General features: G+C 41.1%; 1 protein-coding gene across 1 annotated transcript; it reads left to right on the top strand.

Annotated features, from left to right (window-relative positions):
* Window positions 1–1177: 1177 nt before the first annotated feature.
* On the top strand, window positions 1178–23706 carry LOC149289453 (PWWP domain-containing DNA repair factor 3B-like). The gene is made up of 10 exons (XM_089490524.1): window positions 1178–1202; window positions 2170–2289; window positions 2967–3037; window positions 3122–3207; window positions 12928–12988; window positions 17347–17422; window positions 17632–17682; window positions 17877–18317; window positions 23455–23539; window positions 23628–23706. The coding sequence occupies exons 1-10, from the start codon at window positions 1178–1180 to the stop codon at window positions 23704–23706; spliced, it is 1095 nt and encodes a 364-aa protein (XP_089346650.1).
* The last annotated feature ends 1492 nt before the right edge of the window (window positions 23707–25198 follow it).

The raw sequence follows: 25198 nt of genomic DNA, 5'->3' as shown, positions 1-25198 counted from the left end.
TTTATGAATCCAGTAGACTTCTTTCTGTAGAACTGTCTAGTTCCTATATGCCCTTTTCAATGATGACATAATCTACCTTTAATCTACCTATAGATATGATCCTGTCATCATGGGAAAAGGGGAGATTTTTAGAATGGCCTTTTGTATTTTGAATTGAGACTTAAAATGGGCTTAGAGTGTATTATATTTATGAGTTGTGTAACTCATGAAAGCGTGTATTGCACCCGTCCATTTAAGCTTGCTTGATCTTAATTGTAACTGCCCTGAGGAAGTCTCTACAAGACAAACCCCGTTGGTAATGGTAGAGCTTCATTGGTTGCTTTTATCTTCTACACACCAGAATTCTTCTTCTACAGATTAAGATTAACCACATTTTTTATTTTGAAATCTCAAATTTAGGATATTAAAGATTTTGATCTACGTACTCTGTTTTCTAGCACACAAGACCAAAAGTTCAGAAGCCACAATAGAAGAGCTGACATATCGTAAAGCTCTTAGGATTGCGTTAGACATTTTAAACCAAACTTCTGCCTTGGGGACTTCAACTCCTCCAACTCTTGGGAGACGTGACAAAAAATTGAAAGATACTCAAATAGAGGAAACAATCACTAGTGAGAAGAAAGGGCGTCCAAAAACCCTCAAAACTACAGCTGAGCAAAGTAAAACTCCAGAAAAAAGAAAATGTGATGGGAAATCCTCCAAGAAACCAAAAAGTCTGTGTTTGGCCAACAATAATGGTGATTCCTCTGAAGTCTGTAAACCATCTAGGACCAGGGATGTGCCCTTACTTAATGATAACGCTCAGCTTCAGGAAAAAAAAAGAAAACGAACACAAGACTCAAGCACACATGAAGAGGAAGATGGAGCTCCAGCTGGTAGGAAGTCACAGAAGGCTAACGAGAGGTCAGAGGACTCTGTCTGTAAGAACTCTTCTATTGCCATACAATGTGCTGTAAAGGCAGAATGTGACAGAAAGATTGCACATGAACCGGCAGAAAAATGGGACACAGAAAAAAAGCCGCATGAGGAGAGACTAGCCATTCAGAATTCATGCAAAGAACAATTATGCAAAGCCCATATTGTCAATAAGGCCATTTCAGATTTAAAGGCAGAGTCTTGTGACACTGGCAAAGAGAGAGTAGCTCTCCAACAGGAAAAACGATACAAGCTGTTCGCAATGCCTGACTTTGAGGACGATGGAGGTAAAACACTGTATTATACAGAACAGATGATCTTATATCCCTTAATACTAGTTTTGAAAGATACCATGATGGAACGTTTTCATGCATCATTTTTCTTATTTATTTCCCCCTTACAATGTATTAATCTAGCACAAGAGTACTCTACCCACTTGTAAAAGATTCATTTAAAACATCTATTATGAAAAGTGTTCTATTCAGTATTTAGTTTTGACTGTAATAAAAATTGACAGCTTTAGGCATGCAGGTTTCTTAAAATATAGATTCGTGCTTGTTGTTTTCAGTAAATTGGTTTTTTTAGTACATGCTAAGAAAAGCTATACAGATGCACTTTACTACGTTGATCTAAAGAATATGAAGCAAACATTCAGTGTTATATTTTCAGAGTATATGAATTTGTATAATTCTTCATACTTTGAGGTCTAATTTACTAACCTCTTATAAAAACCACAATCGCCAAACTAAAAAAAAACAACAAAAAAAACCATAGTAAAATGTTTCATATTTCCTTAAGACATACATTGAATGAATAAGCGCTGTGTAAATTGTTGGCGCTATATAAATAAAAGATAATAATAGAATAACCATAATAGCAGTAAAAGAGACAATAAAAAATACAGGTCAAAGACTCCCAATTGCAGTAGACACCTAGTCTTTAATTTCCACTAATAGTGTAGAGTTCTCAAATGAGAAGAGACCTAAGATGAAATTTGTGGTATATAGGTGACCTATTGGGTTTACATAAAAACCCACACTCAAGTTGAACATGAAAAAAGGAAAGACCAAGCTATTTAGGTAAAGTGTGAAAATAGGAGAGAGACACAAAGTCAAATTATTGCTCCCCTTTATAGCCTCACAGATAACCCAATGCAGGTTTTGCTAATTGGATGTTATCCCTCCGTTTTGTATAATACCCATCGAAAGATTCTGAAATTTTGCTAGCATGTAATAAGTATAATTTTTTTGTAAGGATTAAGCTCTTCAGAGCTATCTCTGGAGATGAGCTCCCCTGAAACCTATACGTCAAATCCTACATGGGCTGAAGAATATCCCGACGAAGATGAAGACCTTCCAAGTCTTCTCAACCAGGGTAAGGGGTTTTGTTGGACAATGGGAGGTTGGTGTTTTTATCGTCATGTATCTGTGCGTATTTCTTTAAAATAAGCTTTATATGACTGTCATTTGGCCTTGCCTATTTTAATTTCACTGGCACAGATGAGGACAAGCAGGATTCAATCCTGAACTCTGGCACTAAAGGCAAATGTACTGGGAAAACGCCAATGCATGTGCATGTACGTTCAGTAAATCCAATAATTCTGCCTCCCATGAAAAGAAAATAGCAGCTGCTTAAGTAAATAAAAGCATTGTTTCTTACTGAAGTACCAGTATTTTTGCTAAAAGAAAATGAGTCGCGTGTTGTCTTCATCGATGCTCGTGAGCAAAACTCCATTGCTGCCCCTTTTTAATATTTCACATTATACATTACGTTGATTCAAAGCCAAATAGGTCTTGTTTTTGGTTTAGGGTGTGTGGCTTTACCTGAACATTTAATGTATTTTTGCTGTTTATGTAAATAGGACATTTAAGAGACCCATAGCGTATCTTCCGTCCACGGTTTAAGTGATATACATGTTCTCTGTTGTCTCGTTACTGTGATTTACAGGGCTGTGGAATACTGTTACACTCATAACTAGCAAATGCTCTGTAATTGTTAAGTAGTTTAGAAACATCTTAATTGTCAGACGATTTTGAATTTCTCTCCCGCAGGGCCTAGCGCCATTAAACCTGGCATGTTCGTCTGGTGTAAATATCAAAAGTACCCATATTGGCCAGCAGTGGTAAGGACATGCATACTATTCACCAATATGTGGCTAGTGAAGTCGAAGGGTCGTTTTAAGCAATACAGAATGTTTATTTTACAGGTAAAATGTGTGAACCAGAAGGCTCGGAGGGCAAATATCTTGTTTGTGGAAGAATCTTTGTCCGATCCCAAATACAATGCCAAAGGGTAAGATCATGCCGAAAATATGGTTATTTCAGAGATCATGGTATCTGCTTACATCCATCATATAAATATGTTTTTAATGAAATATCGAGGATTGGTCACACATCTTGAGTCAATGAGAAATTGTGAAAAGAAAACATCCCTGCATGATAGTCACACAGCATGATAGAGGGATGGCTTGCATGTAGACCTTACAAAACAATGTGAGTTTGCATTTCAGGAACAATGGGTCACCAACTTGGTAAAGGGAATTTTTTTTAATGAATGCTTCTTGACTTTTTCTTAGGTTCAGAAAACCATGCTTAAATTCTCTTCAATTAATTTCTACTGCCACTGTATTCTACTGCCCTCTAATTAAAGAAATACCCTCTACCATTACACATTGTAAACTTCTGTCTACTCTTAGAATATGCCCCTTTATAGTATTTCTTTATTTTTTTTTTTTTAAGTTTATATCCCCCCTGTAATTTATTTTGTTATACATGTTTCCTTTTGTATTCTTTTTGCTCTAAGATGTACATGTTCCTGATGTACATGTTCCAGTGTATGTAGATCTATGTAACATATTATTTAGCATTTTTCCAAGTACCGTATTTGCTCGATTACAAGACAAGGTTTTTTCCAGAGCAAATGGTCTGAAAAATACCCCTCGTCTTATAATCGGGGTCGTCTTTTAATCAGACCTCAACTAGGTCTGACTATGAGACTAAGATCCAGATCCCCTGCAGCGATGCAGAGGACCTGGATCCTCCTGTGTTATGCCCCCCCCAACTTACCGGTGCGTAGTCCAGGCAGCGGGGGTTGTCTGCGTCCATCGCGCAGACCTTCCCAAGCTGTCAGAGATCAGAGTTCCCCGCACCGGGGCGGCCCGGGGTACTCTGGCAGCCGGGGAAGGTCTGCACGATGGACGCAGACAACCCCCGCTTTTAACCGCACCTCCTCCCGGCTGCAGCTGAAGTTGTCTACGCGAATCGCGTAGAGCTCTACACGCTGCCCAGACTACGCACCGGGGACTCAGAAGCTCCGGTAAGTTTGGAGGAGGGAGAGGGAGTGTTAAATGGAGGGCATAAGACATTTCTGTAGGCAGAGTGATCTATGAAATGCCTTTTAACCCCCTTAATGCCACTCTGCCTCCAGAAATGCCTTTTAACCCTCTATACGCCACTCTGCCTCCTGAAATGCCTTACACCTCCCTATATGCCACTCTGCCCCATAATATGCCTTTTAACCCCCTAAATGCCAGAGGGGCATATAGGGGTATAAGGCAGTTCTGGAGGCTGAGTGGCACATAGGAGGTCAAAAGGCATATCATGGGGCACAGTGGCATATAGGGGGGTATAAGGCATTTCTGGGGCAGATGTGCATAACTGGGGGGGGGCAGGTTGAAAAAAAGGAAATAAAAACAAAATATTTTTCTCAATCAGTTTTTATTTTAACCCCTTCAATCCCCTATAGACATATGGACGTACCGGTACGTCTTTGGACGTATCGGTACGTCTAGCCCTTCGTGCAGCGTCAGGGACACATCCCTGCCGCTGCATGGGAGACAGCCTGGACTCCCCCCTGGCAGCAGAAGCCAGCGTCGCTGGCTTTCTGCTGCCCGATCTCCTGTAACAGTGTCAGGACTCGGGTGATCAGGTCAGGTAGGAGCCCATGCGCAGGGGATACTTGGGGTTCAGTATGTAACCCACGGTGCATGATTATGCAAACAAAGACACCACAAACAGAAATCCAGGTAATGCAGTGTATTTCATGTATATAACAGGACCAGCAAATAAGGGTAATATAGTCTAAGCAAGTAACCAGACGTATGGCAAAATAAAATACAGGTAATAAGTCTTTTGGCAGGGAGCCCGCTTGGAAGGGCGCGACAGACAGAGAGCCCGCTTGGAAGGGCGCGACAGACAGAGAGCCCGCTTGGAAGGGCGCGACAGACAGAGAGCCCGCTTGGAAGGGCGCGACAGACAGAGAGCCCGCTTGGAAGGGCGCGACAGACAGCCCGCTTGGAAGGGCACAAAAGGCACACAGCCCGCTTGGAAGGGTACAAAAGGAACACAGCCCGCTTGGAAGGACACAAAGCAGTGAGTCCACTTGCAAGGACACAAAGCAGGGAGTCCACTTGGAAGGACACAAAGCAGGGAGTCCACTTGGAAGGACACAAAGCAGGGAGTCCACTTGATCAGGACACAAAGCAGGGAGTCCACTTGATCAGGACACAAAGCAGGGAGTCCACTTGATCAGGACACAAAGCAGGGAGTCCACTTGATCAGGACACAAAGCAGGGAGTCCACTTGATCAGGACACAAAGCAGGGAGTCCACTTGATCAGGACACAAAGCAGGGAACCAGGAACAGTACAGGTGCAGAGCCACAGCAGGAAGGTCCATAGACTTCAATACAAAGGCCCTGACTGAAGGGCAGGGCAGGTTCATAAAGGCAGGGTAATCCAGATAACAAGGCCCAGCTGGATGTAGACTAGGGCTCAACCCAGGTGCTCCAGAGGGCAGAGGGTGGCCACTAGTGGTCGCAGATGTAAACGCCACAGGTATAAAAAAGCCATGGTTCAGGCAGTGAGAAATTGGTTCCTGACAAACAGCTTCCGGCGTGAAGCCGGAAAGCTGTTACAGATAGAAATGCCCGATCGGGCTTTCCCTTCCAGGTCACGTCACTACTGACGTGACCTGGAAGTTCACGGGAGGATCGGGTAGCCCAGCAGGGTCTGTCTAGACCCTGCTGGGCTACCCCATCACTCAGATGAGGGAGCTGTTACAGTTTCCGGCACCAATGCCAGTAAACTGTTAAAGCTGGAAATGCCCGATCAGGCTTTCCCTTCCAGGTCAAGTCGCTACTGACGTGACCTGGAAGTTCACAGGAGGACAGGGTATCCCTGCAGGGTCTGTCTAGACCCTGCTGGGCTACCCTTTCACTCCGATGAGGTTGGAAATGCCCGATCGCGCGATCAGGCTTTACCTTCCGGGTGACGTCAGGAACTACTCAGGAGTGCAGGGTATTAGAGCCCTGCGCGGGACTGCTTTTTGAATCCCGCTCCCGCTGTTTTGAATCCCGCTCCCGCAATGTGGGTGTTCCGCTCCCGCCACATTTGTGGCCAATCCCGCCCGATTTGTGGCCAATCACGCCCGCCTCCTTACCTGATTTCCTGCGCAGTCCCGCACGGCTGCCCTCGAGTTGTTCCCTCACAGCGTCTCTTCTCTTGTTCCGCCCAGGAACAAGGCAGGGTCACAGGAAGTGATGTCACATCACGTGACTCCGCCTTGTTCATGGGCGGAGCAAGATAGGAGACACTGTAATGGAGCAGCGAGAAGGCATCCTTGCGGGACTGCGCGGGATTACTGGGACCCGCAGGTACAGTGCCTGCCGGTGCCCGCAAGTTTTTTGGCCCCTCCCAGTGCAGTCCTCTACAGGGTATCCCCTGCAGGGTCTGTCTAGACCCTGCTGGGTTACCCGACAGCTCCGATAAGGTTGTTACAGATAAGCTGTTACAGATCTATGCCCGATTGTGCGATCAGGCATTCCCTCCGGTCTGTTATTAGCCCTGGGGGACTGCCCCACACCCGGGGCAGTCCCCCAGGGCTAATAACAGAACAGAGGGAATGCCTGATTCCACACATCCGGCAGTAATGTCACACGATCGCTGTGATGAGTAATCACAGCGATCGTGTGACCGTTACTGCAGATGCTCTGCCTCTCTCCTCCATCTGAGAGAGAGAGAGACAGAGCATCGTGCAGAGCTGCAGTAAAAAAAAAAATTAAAAAAAATCAGTACATAACCACCCAAATACCTAAATTAACCCTTTCCTCCCCACGATCTTCAAAAAAAAATTAAAAAAATTTGGGTTTAGTTGGTGGGTGCCCTGTAATGTCCAGAAAACCACAAAAAACTAGGCATGTGGATTATTTCCGTAATCAGGAGAGGCGGCTGTACACTTTAGGCTGGATTTCTCTGCCGTAACACATACCCTGTGCCAAAAGTCCTGAGCAACACAGAAGTGTTGGTGGAAAAAGTGCACAAAATTAGAGCAACGGCTGACTTTGGCAGTGATTGGCGGCCAAATGGTTGCATGAAAATTGTCCAAATGCTCTTAATGAGATACTCTGGGTCGTCTGCTTTACAGAAATATATACTTTTATGGGGGTATTTATAATTAGGGGGGTGCTAAGCAGCCCCAAATGAAACATAGCTCTACTAAAGCAAAATGGGAAAATTTCACGTTTGGAATCTATAACGCGCATGGTCCCGTTTGTGCCCTGTAAAGTCCAGAAAACCACAAAAAGAGAGGCGGCCAAACAATTTAGGATAGATTTATCTGCCGTAACACATACCCTGTACAAAAAATCCTAAGAATACTACAAAATACTAAGACACGTTGGTGAAAAAAAGTAGAGGAACTAATTTCTGTGGCCACCTTTGACAGTGATTGGTGGCCAAATACCTGCATGTAGAACGCCAAAATACCCCTGATAGAATAGCCTGGATTGTCTGCTTTACAGAAATATATACCTTTTGTGGGTGTTTTTGTTTTATTTGTTTAAAATTAGAGTTGCAGTCCCATCATACCTTATGTAGAAATTTAACGGCTTTGTATAAAGTAATGTACACCTTATAGTATGTTGCCTATATGTGCTGGGAAAATATGGAAAATCTATATAAATTATGTATTTCTGAAATCAGGACACCTGAATTGATAAATCGGGATGGAATTTTCTGTGTAATAAATTCAAAATAATATGAGTGATAATCAAAGTATTGCACTCACAAAGGTAATGGATAAAGGAGGCCCATCAGATAAAAGTAGTTCTTCTTAGAATCTGGAATGCAAATGAAGAAACCACAAATGGTGCAGTAATATGAAACTATTTAATAAAGAAAGAGCTCGTAAAACTCACAAATAGGTTGGCATAACCGAAATGTTATGCAAAAGCGCAAGATAAAAACGTCCAACAGATCGAAGATATCCAAATTAATATAAGAACTCAGTCTCAACTAGGGCTGCAACTAACGATTATTTTAATAATCGATTAGTTGGCCGATTATTTTTTCGATTAATCAGATAAAAAAATTTAATTTTTTTTCAATTTAAAATAAAGTAATAAAAAACGTACAATTTACACTTTCATCTCTTTATCACAATGGCCTCTCTCTATTCACCTTCTTATTTTACTGACATAATAATAAAAGCTACAAGAACCCAAACAGTGTTTCTCAAACTAGGTTTTAATACAAAGTTATTAGTAAATATGAATTCATATGTTAACTATTTTTCATATTTAATAAAAAACTGAGAAAAAAAGCCTTGTTTAAATTTTTTTTATTTACCAAACTGCCCCCGGTTATGCACATCTGACCCCCAGCTTGCCACTCTGCCCCCATATATGCCTTATACCTCTTATATGCCAGTGGTATGCAACTGAGCCCCCTGATATACCTTTTACCCCCAGATATGTTTTATGCCCCCCTGATATGCCTAATATCGATATGCCTTATACCCCCTATATGCCCTGAAATTCATAATACCCCCCATACCCCACTATAACTCACCCATACACCACTCTGGCTCCTCCCCCTCCCATACACCACTCTGGCTCCTGCCCCTCCCATACACCACTCTGGCTCCTCCCCCTCCCATACTCCACTCTGCCTCCTCCCCCCTCCCATACTCCACTCTGCCTCCTCCCCCCTCCCATACACCACTCTGCCTCCTATCCCCTCCCATACACCACTCTGCCTCCTATCCCCTCCCATACACCACTCTGCCCCCTCCCATACTCCACTCTGGCTCCTCCCCCTCCCATACACAACTCTGCCTCCTCCCTCTCCCATACATCACTTTGGCTCCTCCCCCCTCCCATACTCCACTCTGCCTCCTGTCAGCCACAGAGGTTCACAAGACACCAGGGAGCCGGGTAGAGAGGCAGAGTGCCGTATGGGAGGGGGAGGAGCCAGAGTGGTGTATGGGAGGGTGGCTCCCATACACCCCTCTGACTCCTCCCCCCTCCCATACACCGCTCTGCCTCTCTACCCGGCTCCGTTACTGACAGGAACTTTCACTGCAGCTTCATAGAAGCCTCAGCGTAAGTGAAGGTGAGTAACGGAGGCTGTCTCAGCGATGCAGACCCCCACCGGCTGACAGAGAGGATGATCCTCTGTCAGCCGGTGGGGGTCTAAACGATGCGCACAGACAGCCTCCGTTACTGCCGTTCACTTACGCTGAGGCTTCTATGAAGTCAGAAACGGAGCCGGGTAGAGAGGCAGAGTGATGTATGGGAGGGGGGAGGAGTCAGAGGGGTGTATAGGAGGGGGGAGAGAGAAGTGAGAGACCGGCCGACAGTGAGGGGAATCCAGGTCCCCTGCAGCGTTGCGGGGGATCTGGATTCTAGTGTTATAATCCGATCTCTGTTTGAGGTCGGATTATAATTTTTATAATCGATAAAAATCGATTCAATTAATCGATAATGAAAATCGTTTACAACGATTTTCATTATCGATTATCGATTTTATCAATTAGTTGTTTCAGCCCTAGTCTCAACGCGTTTCGCCAAGCTCCGTTGGCTTCTTCAGGAGAAAAGGAGTAAATAAAATCCAAATGGATGTAGAGTAATTTACTGCACCATTTGTGGTTTCTTCATTTGCATTCCAGATTCTAAGAAGAACTACTTTTATCTGATGGGCCTCCTTTATCCATTACCTTTGTGAGTGCAATACTTTGATTATCACTCATATTATTTTGAATTTATTACACTATTGTATTTTATTTTCTCTTCACATGTTTATGCGCCCCAACCTTTGATATTTTCTTTGCTGTACACTTGTGAGGAGTGTTGTTCTTGGGAGCTGCAGACCTTATAGGGGTATTTATATATTTATATATATATATATATATATATATTTGAATTATCACGTGAAGGTGTTTTTTCTGTTTCATAATCATCCAACTATGGTATCAAAAGAAAGCTCTATCTCTCCTTGAAAAAACAATATATAGTTTATATGGGTACACTATTCACAGGAAAAGAGAATCATCGCTGAACCGACATAGCGCAAAAATTGCAAAATTGCTCTGGGCTTTGAGGTACCAAAAACCCCTGGGATTGAAGGGGTTAAAAAATGTTCACATAGTTTACATGAATTAACATTTACTGGTAAAACTTTTTTCCTATAGGGTCGTCTTATAATCAGACTTTTTCTTTTTTTTCATAAATTAATATTCAGATTTTGGGGGGTCGTCTTATAATCGAGCAAATACGGTATTTTCAACTAATGTGCCATCCACTCCCATTTTATTTATGTAGGGTTTTACCTTGTTGATGGTATGGTTTTATTGGGCTCAATCTTCTATAAAGTTAGCTCTGGCAATATTTGGACATCGACACAAGTTATGTTATTTTGGCTGTTTACCAAAATAAATTCAAGTTTAAATTAATACGAAATAACGAATATGGGTTTAAAGTGCAGTCTCTCAGATTTAATTTGAGGGTATTCATCTCTTTAATATGTAGCACCCTCTTTTTCAAGGGACCAAAAGTAATGGATAAGTGACTCCAAAACGATTTCATGGACAGGTGTTGGCTATTCCTTCGTTATTTTTTTCAATTAAGCAGGTAAAAGGTCTGGAGTTGATTCAAGGTGTGGCATTTGCATTTGGAAGCTGTTGCTGTGAACCCACAATATGCAGCCAAAGGAGCTCTCAATGCAAGGGAAACAGGGCATCCTTAGGCTGCAAACAAAATCCAACAAAAAGAGATAGCAGGAACATTAGGAGAGGGCAAATCAACAGTTTGGTACATTCTGAGAAAAACAGAATGCTGCACTTGTGAGCTCTTCAACACAAAAAGGCCTGGACATCCACGGAAGACAACAGTGGTGGATGATCGCAGGATCTTTTTCATGGTAAAGAAAACCCCTTCGCAACATCCAGCCAAGTGAGGAACACTCTTCAGGAGATAGGGCATATCATTATCCAAGTCTATAAAGAGAAGACTTCCCAAGAACAAATATAGAGGGTTTACCACAAGGTGCAAACCATTCATAAGCCTCAAGAATAGAAAGGCCACATTGACGTGCGTACGTGGCGAACTTGGACAAGAACCTCCCACCTCTTTCTTTATAAGGTGATATCTGCTACTCCCCTCTCATGATATGAGGTTTTGCTGGGGGACTCCCCTTGTACGCTTTCTCGTGTGCTTTTCCATATGGGGTATTTGGTTGCTACTGGTTATCGGGACATATCACTGGACCCTGGGACCGACATGTTTTTGTTATGATATAATTTCTTTGTTGTTTGTTTTATTGTACATGCCAGGTATTTTTTCTCCAATGCGGTCTGTCCCAGCCATGCCACTGGGACGGGTGTGATTACTCATTTGTAGCGCCCGGCCATGTTTATGTTCTTTATATAGTTCATGCGCTCTGTGAGGGTCCGTTAATTATCCATCTCACATACTTAACACCAATACAGAGAGGGGAGTTTACTCCTTTAAATGTCTCATCGAATGCTACCTCTCAGCTCTATGTTGCGATACTGTTACCGGTTTCTACCCGTCTGTTGTACACCTTTCCCCTCCAGGTCTATGTGTGTTGATGCTGTACCTTGTGTGTTGGATATGTGTCAGGTTTGAATATGTTACTTCTACCAGTGATACACGATCCACCCTGACCACATCGTGTATTTAGCTTGTACGCCGATATGTCTACTCTCGGTCTATAATAATGGTACTGTTATGTTTCTACTTGTATCAACACCACTATGTACTGTGTTCCTTAGACATATGTCCAACCGTACCGGATGTTCATTGTTATTTCTGTATATGACACTCTGTATTGTGTTTATTTTCCCAAACGTGCAATAAACAGAGAATTGAGAAAAAAAATAAAAAATAGAAAGGTCAGATTAGACTTTGCCAAAAAAACATCCAAAAGAGTCAGCCCAGTTCTGTAACAGCATTCTTTAGACACATCATCTGTAAAACACTGTGGAGGTGGTGTGATGGCATTGGGCATGCATGGTCAATAGTGTTTATTGATGATGTTACAGAAGCAACCGGATTAATTCATTTTAACCCCCTAAAACTATATATTTCCAAAAACTGAACAGCTCAGGGAATCTAGTTAGGGGCATATTCCATGCAGCTGATTCCGCACCAGCACCTTCTAAAGTTAGTTTAACCAAAAAAAATATATTTATTGTTACATATTTTTGAAACTTTTTTTTTTTCTTCTTAACTCTTTCAATGTTGATGCTCCATAGGAATGCAACGTTAATTGATATTTAGTCCCCACAGGCCCGCAATTGCATGGGAGTGATCAAAGGCTTGATGGGGGTCTCGGGGTGGCTGTGCTGGTCTGCCTGGGTAGTGCCCCTGCAATCAACATGATTGTGGCAACATGGGGGCAGTTTTTTGGGGTGACGTACCAGGTTTGTCACAGAATGAATGAGCCCACTTAAAGGTTGAATTCCCCCACAATGTTTGCAAATAATGCCCCACAGTCTTTCCTGTTCTGATTGACCATTAGGTAAGATTATGTGTTTTGGAAACACATTTGGTACTTTGGTCTAGTGTACTGCTACATCGTGTAACAGACAAAGCAAAACTAATTTAAAAGTCCTGTTAGTGGCATAGTCTAGACTCTGAAGAAAAGTAATATGCTCTAGCTATATTCTTCATTTTTGCTTTGTCTTTTTTTTTTTTTTTTTTTTTCCTATTTTAGTTTTCTGGTTTCGCTTCGCACACTGAAGCTGTATGACTGTGCAGAGAAGAAGGAACTTCTGGTAAGTTAGTGGCAGGTTTACAATGACACAAGTCTTTTTCACAAAGAAATAGTCTCTATAACAGTTTAGTTCTAAATTTATAAAGTGTTCCCTGCTTTACAGTAGCTGCAGCCCGTAAAGGAATTAAGTGAGCCAAACATCTCCGTTTTGAACTTCAATAACCAACGAATGCTGCATCGATCTGTATGCAGTAAAACCTACTGGAATCCATGCAAAAAGCTATAACCCATTATTGAAAGTAAAATGTACGTGCCAATAATTTGTATCACATTTGTTTGGAGGGGGCTCTTTCAAAGTGTGAGGACCCAGTGTTCGCATGGTTGTCCTGTGACATCCACTCCCTCAAACCGCTAATATCACCTGGCCTTCACTGCATACTCCTTTGTCGAGGCCTACCCAGCAACCGTGATCACATGATCTCTCATTACTGCCTATATCGGCACCAAACTTGGTTTTGAGATTGCCCTTTGTTGGTATGACACTGCTTCTTGGTACTGGTTTTGAACCAACATGGGTACTCTTGTCTCTTCGAATTTGATTTGGTGCACCGGTTCGCTAAATATTGCCTCCACAACTCTGTCTTCCTACCTCAGCTTTAGGGGAGTCCCCCCTACTACTGGTACTTTACAAAGGGCCAGCCATACGCCCCACAGAGATAAGCCAGGAGATGGCGGCGTGTAAGGCCAGAATTGAAAGCCTGGACCAGCGTTTGCATTAGTTAGTCCAAGCCCTTCAGACATTATTGGCCTAAACTGACCCAACTCGCTCCCAAGTGCCTGTGCCTGCTCTAACTGATCCCATGCTCCTGCAGCCTCTTCTTCTACCTTCTCCACCTCGCTACAGGCTCTGGGGAACCGCTCAATGAATTTAATCAGCATCTCACGGTGGTCAAGATCCACATCTGTTTGTACCCATTACATTGGTGATTCAAGGGAGAACCCTGTTTACACGGGGGGGGGGTATCATTCTGCAGTTCTGTACTCATCCCCACATTCCATTATCATCCAAGCCTTTTCCTCTGGGTATTGAAGTACATCAGATAGCCGTACCCTACATCCACCTACCTTTGCATATTAGGCCTTACCTCTTCAAGTACATTTAGGGGTACCAATGCTCTCTCCACATCTTCAACATTTCTCATCTTGACTAACAAACATCCTGCTTAGTCTCTTTGTGAAAGATTGTAAAATGTCCCCAGTAGGAAAACATTATGTACTGTCAGTTTGGTTTGTTTTATAGCATACAGCCCAATTCAATTTCCCATTTCTTAATCACCATTATTTCAACAATTGGGACATTTTAATGTGGAGTCCGAAAGAGCATTGGCCCTCCTGCTCGCTTGAGATTTCCATTCTCCTCTAAAGAAGGGGGGTAGAAGAATACTTTCTGTTCCATATTTATTCAGAATATCCCTGTCAGGGACTGGGTCCATGCAGATGACTCTCCAGGATGTTGAGCACCTAGGGTTGTGCGGCCACATACCAGGGCCTTCACATAGCAGCGGATGTTGTCCAGAGCAAAACAAAGTGATATCCTGCAGGCACCCTGGACAGGCATGAGACATAGCTCAAAAGAGAAATGTGCAGGATGCTGCAGGCTGGGAGTAGGGAAACTAAGCAGAGTAACAGCAGAAATATAGCAAGCAAGGGGAACAGAGCAAGAAACATAGCCAGACAAGACATACTTGGTACAGGACACAACAAAGGACAGGGAACAAGGCAAGGAACACGGGATGGAGTGAGGAGCCGAGATCCCCCGATGATTCAGGGAAAAGAGGGCAAAGGTACATAAGACGGACACACACCAATACAGGACTAGCCTAGGACTATATGATAACAATTGTTAGTTTAGTAACATCTTATGGCCATAGTATGCTTGGCCCACCACTACGCCAAAGTGCTCCAATATTCGGTGGGTCCTAGCACTAAACACTGCCTACTGAATCACTAATAAACTGAATCTGAACATTGAATCTAAACACAAAACAGAGCTAAAACATACCTGCAGACTGAGACAAACATAACAAACGGGTGGGGCACAAAGGAAACAGAAGTTGAAGCTAAGTGCAGGACTGAAACAAAGAATCAGAAGTAAACGGCAGAGCACAAGGAAATCCAGGAATGGATTACAGCAAAGGGGGAACTGTAGCGAGACAGGGGAAACTAGAGTGAAGAAGCTCTGCAGCTTGAATGGGGCCTGACATCCCCCCTCTACATATTGTTTTAAATGTTTATATCTAATCCATGTTTTTCTGCCAATTCCCCAAATTGGATGAATTTGTATTGTTTTCTCTATCGCTTCCAGAGACATGTAGCGTCCTAGGTCAATATTTTTTAAATTTGTTCCCCGGACTATGTGTAGGTTATTAGCTAATACATTATTTGGAATTTTATTTTGTACTCATAATAATCTATTCATGCCCCTCGATGTCTTCCAAAAGGCTATGCAGTGAGATACAAGGATTTTTAGCGTCAGGAATATATCATTTGCAAAGAAGGAGACTTTAAATGCCTCATCCCTAAGAGGCAAGTTCAGTTACCAACAGAAGTTTAAAAGAAATGTTGTGTTTTTATGTTGAGTTCCAGTGTCTTTGTGTATCAATCTTAAGTCACAGCATAGTCTTAATATATCCTTGGTCAATCCTTCCAAAATTCCATAAAGATTGATAAGGAGCAGAAAACGTTTCTCAATAGTTCCTTCCAGTTTTATCGTATATGAATTGTATAGGTTTTTTTTCTTTCTTTAGGGGGGTTGTATTATAATGTAGCTAATGGGGTTTTAATTATGACTTACCCCACCTGGAATCACTTTACTTCTAATTTATACAGGTTTATCCCAAAAAGTTCGCTTATTTACAGGATATATCCTGCTATTTGTAAAAAAAAAAAAAAAAAAAAATCTTTTTTTTTCCCTTTTCTCTTCTTCCTTTTTAACAAGTTAAGCCACTTGTGATATTCTGGTAATTGGTTCTCTCTGCTCAGTAGTTTATGTCTGAAGTGTCCTGTGGTAGGTTCCTATAGTAGGTTAATTCTACATATTCTACTTGAGTGCTGGTATATATGTATATATATGTGTATGTATGTATATATATATATAGACTCCTCCTTTTGCAAATGTTTTAAGTGTAAATGTTGTGTTATAAATATCATAAGGCAAATTTATTATTTTTCCAATATTTCAAAGTTTGACTCTTATAAGATTTTGTGTCATGGATGTGGTGGAGCAAGCGTTAATTCTCTGTGCTGAAGGATTAAATAGCTCATGGGTATCATGAGATGGGATGACTCCTGATGTGCACCCTATTTCAGTGAGTTTTTATATCATGAATACAGCAGAGTAGGTGTTAATTCTCTCTACTTAAGGATTAACGTTCTCATGAGTCTCCTGTGGAGAAATGGTTCTGTTTCTTCACTATTCCGTTTTTGTTTCCACTGAAGCAATAGAGGATTTCACATGTGTTTGTATCATATTCAGGCATATAACGTACCTGGATATTTTAATGTTTAGTACTTTATTACTTTTTTTTCCCTTCCCTTCTCCCTTTCTTTTTTATATTAAGGATATAACAGAGCAGGTATTAATTATCTATGTTGAATGATTATCTCATTGGTCTCATTAGTCTCTTGTGGTGCTGAAGGATTAAATAGCTCATAGGTATCATGAGATGGGATGACTCCTGATGTGCACCCTATTTCAGTGCAGCAGAGCAGGTGTAAATTCTCTGTAGTCAAGGATTAGCTAAGTTTTCTGCACCGTTTTTTTCTTTAGTAGATCAACCAAATGTTATCACATATGTTTAATTCATCAACTATACAATATTTAAAGGTACGTATTAGAGATATATCGTATACCACACTGGTATTTCGCTTTCATATTTCTTCCGTCTGGCTGAATATGTCTTAGCGTTTTCCAGGGTGCATCCAGCGGGACAGTGGTATCATGTGTGTGCCTGTAGTTTTGTGTGGAGATTCTGGGGGTGATTCAAGTTGCAAAGAGCAATATTGTATATACAAGGATGCCTCAGTATGCCCCAGCATGCTACGTGGTTCTCCCTGCATATCTATCTTCCCCACAACTCATTTGGGGCCATACCTTAGCTCCTTCCTTACCTCCGTTCCGTAGATCTTACATCTTACACCCGTTCGTACGGACCTTTAACTCCTGTAGCTTTGCTTTCTTATTGGCAGACTTCACTTACTGATTTTGGAGGCTGTATTAGTTCATTCAATGAGGCCTTGTGCTGGAAGAGGGTTGGGGCCCCCACAAGCATTTTCATATTGGAGACTGTTGCTTTTGATACAATTTTACATTTCATTTCATTCTTATAACAACTTTAACAATTTATTATTTAAATGCAGGAAAATGCCCGTAAAGGCTATGGTAATTCCATAGATTGGTGTGATGAAGTTATAAGAGATTACATGATCCGAGTGGGTGAGTTTCTTAGTAGGTACATAAGACCACTCTTTCTCTCTATATATATTAACGTAATGGCTAGAAACACTGACACTTTGTTTTTTGTTTTTAAAAGGGGTCTGTGTGCTTTTTGTACTAACGTTACCATCTGCGCTGTCCTACTTTTTTCATTTGCATTGATGCCCTCACTCCAACTACGTAACTATTTTTTTTGTTTTCTTCTTCAGGTTGTCGTTCCTTTTCTGGTTCTTTTACCGAATACTGCACTGCGGATATCAGTAAGTCAATTCTAAGTCACTTCTGTGTTCCTGTACAGTAGAAGAGGTAAATTATCCATGACAATAAACATAATTGTAATACATTATCTGGTCCTCCATTAGGAGAGACATTTCACATTCCAGTCATTGGTCTTTTTTGACTAGAATTGTTGACTTTGAAATGTTATATATGGGTTTTATTTTATGTGTTTTAGGTTACCCAGTGCGTAGAGAACTTTTACACTGCAAGACAGATATGCTTTTCCCATCTCTGGATTCTGTAGAGGTTGCAGAAACTGAAGCAGAAGTCACTCCCAGAAAGTCCGAGCAAAACAAAAAGACACTTCCTGACCGTACGCGGGCAGCCCGTGATCGTGCAAATGAAAGACTGGTTGACTTTATTGTGAAGACCAAGCAAGCAGAAAGTCATCTCCTAGATATTCTTTCAGGCAAGAAAAAGTCACGCTGGTTGCAAGATTTCCTAGCTTCGAACAAACATACAACATGCATAGACACGTACATGGAAGATGAGGATCAGGTGGAGCTTGTGGTAGCATACCTGCAAACACTGTGTGAACATATGGATGAAATGGCACAAAAGCTGGTTAACAAAGATCGAATGAGGTTTGTTCTGGATGTGCTGCTACCAGAGGCAAGTACCAAAATACATCAGAATTGCATTTTGAACTTGTGTAATGTATCTGAACAGTCTCCTAATTTCTGACATGTCAAAACTGGCAGACTTACTTTGCTCTCTCCCCCCCCCCCCCCCCAAATCTTTCAATAAATACGTGTAATTGGGTTTACAGATTTAAGTAAGCACTATATGTATGTTAGAAGCTCATGGGCGCAGCCATGTAGACCTTGAGACCTGCATTTTTTCTGTTGGCATTTGGTGCTCCATGATGGTTTCGTAAACAGTTTCATGAGAAACGCATTTTCTCTGACTATGCAGCTTGTGCAATTCTGTTAGCACAATTTATAACTAGTCCTATGTTTACTGTAAGTGGTGTGTAGGTGACACTGTCTCATTAAAGAAAATCTACTTTACATATTTAGGGAAGGCAACACAGTTCTGTGTGTGTAACTATCACTATACACGTATCACTGCATACCTGTAGACATTATGGAACATATTTACTACCCAGAGCTTGATATGATAGGATATAAGACCTCCTATCATTCTAAACCATTAATAAATTGTGGACAGATCCCTGCCAAACACAGAAAGAGCAGCCGAAGGGTATTGACACTGGAGAGGAGAGGCAGGGACTGGAAAATAGAAATAATGGAGCGTAAAAGAAGTGTTCTTGGAAAACATGCAGAGTTCTTGCAACAGTGATGGGGGGGGCAGGCACACATGCTACTGTGAAAAAACACTGTAAAGTAAAAAATGCTTTGAAAAATAGATATATTAATATTTTTTTGAGGACTGCACAGTGCCTTGCAAAAGTATTCACCCCCCTTGGCATTTTCCCTATCTTGTTGCATTACAACCTGGAATTAAAATTGATTTGTTGGAGGTTTGTATCATTTGATTTACACAACTTGCCTACCACTTTAAAGATCCAAAATATTTTTTTTATTGTGAAACAAACAAGACAAAAATAAAACGGGAAAAACTGCATAACTATTCAACCCCCAAAGTCAATACTATGTAGAGCCACCTTTTGCAGCAATTACAGCTCTTGGGGGTACGTCTCTATAAGCTTGGCACATCTAGCCAATGAGATTTTTGCACATTCTTCAAGTTGGATTGGTTCTGCTGGTGTACAGCAATCATTAAGTTATACAGCAGATTCTCAAGTATATTGAGGTTAGGATTTTAACTAGGCTATTCCAAGACATTTAAATGTCTTCCCTTACACCACACAGTATGCTTAGGGTCATTGTCCTGCTGGAAGCTGAACCTCCGTCCCAGTCTCAAATTTCTGGAAGACCGAAACAGGTTTCCCTCAAGAATTTCCCTGTACTTAGTGCCATCAATAATTCCTTCAATCCTGACCAGTTTCCCAGTCAATGCCAATGAAATACTTGGGGATGGTGTTCTCGGGGTGATGAGAGGTTTTGGGTGTGTGTGCCAAACAAAGCCTTTCATTGATGGCCAAAAAGCTTGAGTTTAGTCTCTTCTTAGTCTCCCACATGCCATTTTGTTTGTTTGTTTTTCTTTCTTTAAGTAATGGCTTTTTTCTGGCCACACTTCCACAAAAGCCCATCTCTGTGGAGAGTATGGCTTTTTCTTTGGTCTCTTTGTTGTGTGGTAAAGTGTATGGGAAAGTGGTGGATGGGGTGTATATCTCACCTGGTTTTCTTAGCCAGGCATGGTAGCAGAAATCCAGGAGGATACATGCTGCTTTAGCAGAGCGTAGTCTGCTAGGGCTCTTTTGTTTAAAGTTACATGGGCTGGATTTCTTGGACTGGAGGACAGGTTGGAAGTGGGAGAGCTCCAGTCCACACCCCTAGTCCACTACGGGTTTTCCTTACTCCCAGGGGTCCTCAGGTGAGGCTTCCTATGCTTATTACTGGGGAGGAAGCCTTAAAAGAGAAGGCTGTTGGGTTTGCAGGGTGTAGGAGAGACTGAGTCAAGGAGCAGCTACAGCCAGCGCTGCAGCCCACCAGGTATGAACCTTTCCCTTAGGCCTGTAGTGGGATAGTGAGGTATCCTGATGTTTAGTTAGAGCCGGACAGGCTTAGAGTTTGTTTTGTTTGCAAGGTGCTCTGTGCCTAAATCATTTAAATAAACACCCTCTTGAAATTTTGAAACCTGCTGCCTGTGTGAATACTGTCATTGCCGCCCCATGTGTGAGCTGTTCCCTACAGTTGCCTCTCTGGTTAATGCCCTCCTTGCCTGGACTGAGAGGTTTTAGTGGACAGCCCTATCTTGGCTGGTTTGATGTGGTGTCATATCCTTTCCATCTATTAATAATGCATTTAATGGTGCTGCGCGGGTTATTTAAAGATTCAGATTTTTTTTATAACCCAATCATGATCTGTACTCTACAACTTTATCCCTGACGTATTTGGAGAGCTTCTTGGTCTTCATGGTGCCGCTTGCCTGGTGGTTATTTTCTTTATTTTACTTCACCAAGTGAACAGATAAAAAGAAAAACCAAGATATCACGTGCTATAAAGTAATAAAAAATAAAAAATTGAACTTCCCTCAAGACAGCAGCTTCCAAGAAAACACTCTTCCTTAAAGTGTATATATAGCCAAGCAACGTAACATGGAGCGCATATACATGAGGAAAAAAATAAAAACACAATAGTGTAATAAGTTTGAATACAAATTATAAAAATAAGTGTATGAACCACTCACAAGTGGACTTGAAGAATGAGCTCATCAAAGGACCAAACGGAGTGGATCTAAACAGCTGCAGATACAAAAAACAAGCCCAAATGGTGCAGTATCTTAGAAACTCATGTGGAGATATAACGGAAATGCACTTACAATTGAAGTGGCACTACTAGAGAAAATGTAGTGCATAAGCGTATAGACGAAATTCAGTCAGGAGTGATGATAAAAATCCGGTTTATTCATATACAATCCCTCGACGCGTTTCGCCGATTGCACGTCGGCTTCTTCAGGAGTGATTAAAAACATAAAATAAAATACAAGCAATGAACCTGTCTAAACAAAATCCGCGAGTCTTTATATATGGGGATACTTCCGGGTATGTCATCACGCAATCCTGCGTGAGAAGACGTGTCGGCGTCATCCATTCTAAAAGGTCTTCTTCTCCGTAATTCGCTGAGGATGTTCCCGACGTCAGTACATAGATCCCGGATGTAAACAGTCCGTGTAGGAGGAGAAATGGGTTGGTATACAATCGCTTGCAGCGGACCGTCCTATACACTTCTTCAATAGTGTGCGGAAATGTCCCACAACGGAGAATAAAATAAACGCTAAATGATAATGTAATATAAAAACACAATATAAAAAACATGTAAGTGTATATGAATGTCCGATCTGAATTAAGTCTATACATACTAAAGTGCATAAGAGGTTGCGACACTTACATGTTTTTTATATTGTGTTTTTATATTACATTATCATTTAGCGTTTATTTTATTCTCCGTTGTGGGACATTTCCGCACACTATTGAAGAAGTGTATAAGACGGTCCGCTGCAAGCGATTGTATACCAACCCATTTCTCCTCCTACACGGACTGTTTACATCCGGGATCTATGTACTGACGTTGGGAACATCCTCAGCGAATTACGGAGAAGAAGACCTTTTAGAATGGATGACGCCGACACGTCTTCTCACGCAGGATTGCGTGATGACATACCCGGAAGTATCCCCATATATAAAGACTCGCGGATTTTGTTTAGACAGGTTCATTGCTTGTATTTTATTTTATGTTTTTAATCACTCCTGAAGAAGCCGACGTGCAATCGGCGAAACGCGTCGAGGGATTGTATATGAATAAACCGGATTTTTATCATCACTCCTGACTGAATTTCGTCTATACGCTTATGCACTACATTTTCTCTAGTAGTGCCACTTCAATTGTAAGTGCATTTCCGTTATATCTCCACATGAGTTTCTAAGATACTGCACCATTTGGGCTTGTTTTTTGTATCTGCAGCTGTTTAGATCCACTCCGTTTGGTCCTTTGATGAGCTCATTCTTCAAGTCCACTTGTGAGTGGTTCATACACTTATTTTTATAATTTGTATTCAAACTTATTACACTATTGTGTTTTTATTGTTTTCCTCATGTATATGCGCTCCATGTTACGTTGCTTGTTTTACTTCACCAATTCAGACTATTTTGTGTATGTCCATTACATGAAATCCAAATAAAAATCCATTTTAAGTTGTAATGCAACAGAATATGCTAAGGGGGTGAATACTTTTGCAAGGCACTGTAAGCGCAATTATCGGCTAAGGATGCTTAGTGCAGCAAATGAAAGACCCATCCTCTTCTCTTCGCAATGGGAAGATGTCCAGCAGTGCCATCAGCTCAGCATTGACAGAAAACAGTGGGACCCTGGTACACCCAGCTAATCCGGATACATCTGGTCAGAAGTGGTCTTTATAGAAGACAGACACTGAGGTGCAGAAAAGTCCTTTTTATTTTTTTGGACCGATGAGTCAAAATTTGAAATATTTGGCTATAGCTGAATGCAATTTGTTCGCTGAAGGGCTGGAAAGCGGTACAAGAATGAGTGTTTGCAGGCAACAGTGAAGCGTGTTTGAGGTTCCTTGCAAGTTTGGGTGTGCATTTCTGCAAATGGAGTTGGGGATTTGGTCAAAATGAATGGTCCCCCATTAATGCTGAGAAGTACAGGCAGATACTTATCAGGGAAGTATCTGGACCCAAATTTATTCTACAGCATGACAATAACCCCAAACATACAGACAACATCTTTGACAACTATCTTCAGCTATGAGTCTTGGAAGTGATGGTATGGCGCCTACAGAGCCCTGATTGAGTATGTCTGGGATTAGATGGAGAGAGAGAAGCAAGTGGGGCTGTCTTAATCCACAGAAGAAATGTGGTTAGTTTTCCATGATGCTTGGAACAACCTACCTGCCAAGTAGTATTGATTTGATTTAACATTTTCTTCTGTTGGGGTGGAAAGGGCAACTGCAGAACAGCCGGGGGACTGTTGGCACTATTTAATACCAGCAGCCAGATCCTTCAAAGAAAAGGCAAGCTACTATTTCAGATGGTCAGACAATACCTTGCACAAAAGTCTCATAGTTTCCCGTTACTAGATATGTAGGATATAGTTTATGATGTTATAGCAAGTAGAATTAATTTTAACACCTACTTTTTCAGGCAGTTATTTTTGCCATCTCTGCCACAGATGAAATTAATTATAAAAAAGCAGAAAAGAAATATTTGGACGGACCCTCAATTAGTAAAAGGTAACAAAACACAACTCTTTACCACCATATTATTTTCTTTGTGACATAACAGGCTAGCTATATCTCTGTTTCTTTTTTTTCATTTTAGGGAACGAAATATATTTGAGGAACAAATAATTGAAAAGAAGAAATTACAGGAGTTACAGAAACAAGGAACCAAGAATTAATCTGATTATGTGAATGGATCTGAAAAAGGGCACTTAACAAATCGTGTATATCTATACATAAAATGTTGGAGGTGGGGGTACACAAACATCTCCTAGACTGCACTGTGATGAGATTTTCTTCATCAATAAAAACTAGAACACTGTATTAATCTGACTTGGGGCTAATGGACTGCATTGTGGCTCATAAGTAAAATATATTTTCTAATGTGGCTTTTCATTTATACATCATGTCATTCCTGTGTGGCTCAATTAACAATATCATGTTATCTATACATGTGAGCCTTCAAGCTGCCTTTTTTCCCTTCTTGGAGTCCTTTACTACAATATGGTTTATATGGACAAACTGCTACCTTTTTATTTTTTATTTAAAAATGACAAATTGAATGTCTAATCAAAGTCTATTTCTAGCACAAGTGGCCAGGGAAGAAATCATAATGCAATTTCTCTTCCTTGCTGCTTTATCCAAAATAATGAACAATACAATCAAATGTAATATGTGACAATTGACTTCCTTTGGACCAGAAATTAGTCTCAAAATTACCAAATGCCTTTATGTATCACAGGTTTTGTGCCATCAATATACAAAAACAATTCCAGGGCTGTATTTCTACACTGATCTCTTTAGTTATGTAAATAATGTAAATGATTTCTAAAGAATATAACTATTTTTGTGAACCTTATTGTTCCATTCGCAATTAATCTTAGTATGTATCCTTTTTTAATGTTCTTTGAGCAGTATAAAAGAAGTAGCATGGTTATACCATAATCTGACCATGGTCATTAAAAAAATGAGGTATAAATTATTTTATATGTGTTATTTTGGCCCACTTTACATACTTGGTGTACCTTAATAAATATATCATCAATATTGGTAAATGTATTGTCACCAGATCATGTTGCATTACCCGGAAAGATCACATATACTGTTAGCAAGGCTTATAAAACAAAAAATAGAAAACATAAAAAGGCTTAAGTTGACTGAAGGCCAATCCTTGTAGTTGATCGGATGTGTTCAGTAGAAAGGCGGCTAACAGATCCCCCTGGCTTGCAAATCTAGGAAACACTTGCTGCCAATTTGTCAAATTTGTCTTCAGTACAAGCAGTCGGGAACAACCATGCTGTTGTTGAGTGGATATAGAACAAGAAAAGAACCATCTTCACGTGAATGTGATAAAATAAAGAAATATATATATATATATACCCCCACAGGTTCCGCAGCTCACAAAATAACACTCCTCACAAGTGTTCCACAGAATCGATATATGAACATGTGGGAAAAAAAATATACAATAAATAATTTTTCAATTCAAAAAATATGTGTGTAGTGAATAATCTATTGCACTCACAAAAATAACTTGATAGGGAGGCTCATAACATTCTGACGTAATCGTGTCCGTACCATTTCTGCCGTTCTTCTATATTTCTGTATTGGCTTTTGTCTCTTTGGGATGTGTCTAATAAAGTTCGTTTGAATGGGCGGAGAAGATAGAAA

Source organism: Sceloporus occidentalis, unplaced genomic scaffold (genome assembly GCF_023333645.1).
Source record: "Sceloporus occidentalis isolate IW3139 unplaced genomic scaffold, rSceOcc1.0.p SCAF_45, whole genome shotgun sequence".
In the NCBI taxonomy this organism is placed as follows: domain Eukaryota; kingdom Metazoa; phylum Chordata; class Lepidosauria; order Squamata; family Phrynosomatidae; genus Sceloporus; species Sceloporus occidentalis.
This window is presented reverse-complemented; position numbering and strand designations above follow the sequence as displayed.

What these genes read in the sequence shown, in the direction of transcription:
- LOC149289453 (XM_089490524.1), top strand. Translation starts at nt 1,178, where the DNA reads ATGCCTGACTTTGAGGACGATGGAG. An exon ending in ACCCATATTGGCCAGCAGTG is followed by an intron (nt 3,038 to 3,121) that starts GTAAGGACATGC and finishes TTTATTTTACAG; the next exon opens with GTAAAATGTGTGAACCAGAA. An exon ending in CAGAGAAGAAGGAACTTCTG is followed by an intron (nt 12,989 to 17,346) that starts GTAAGTTAGTGG and finishes ATTTAAATGCAG; the next exon opens with GAAAATGCCCGTAAAGGCTA.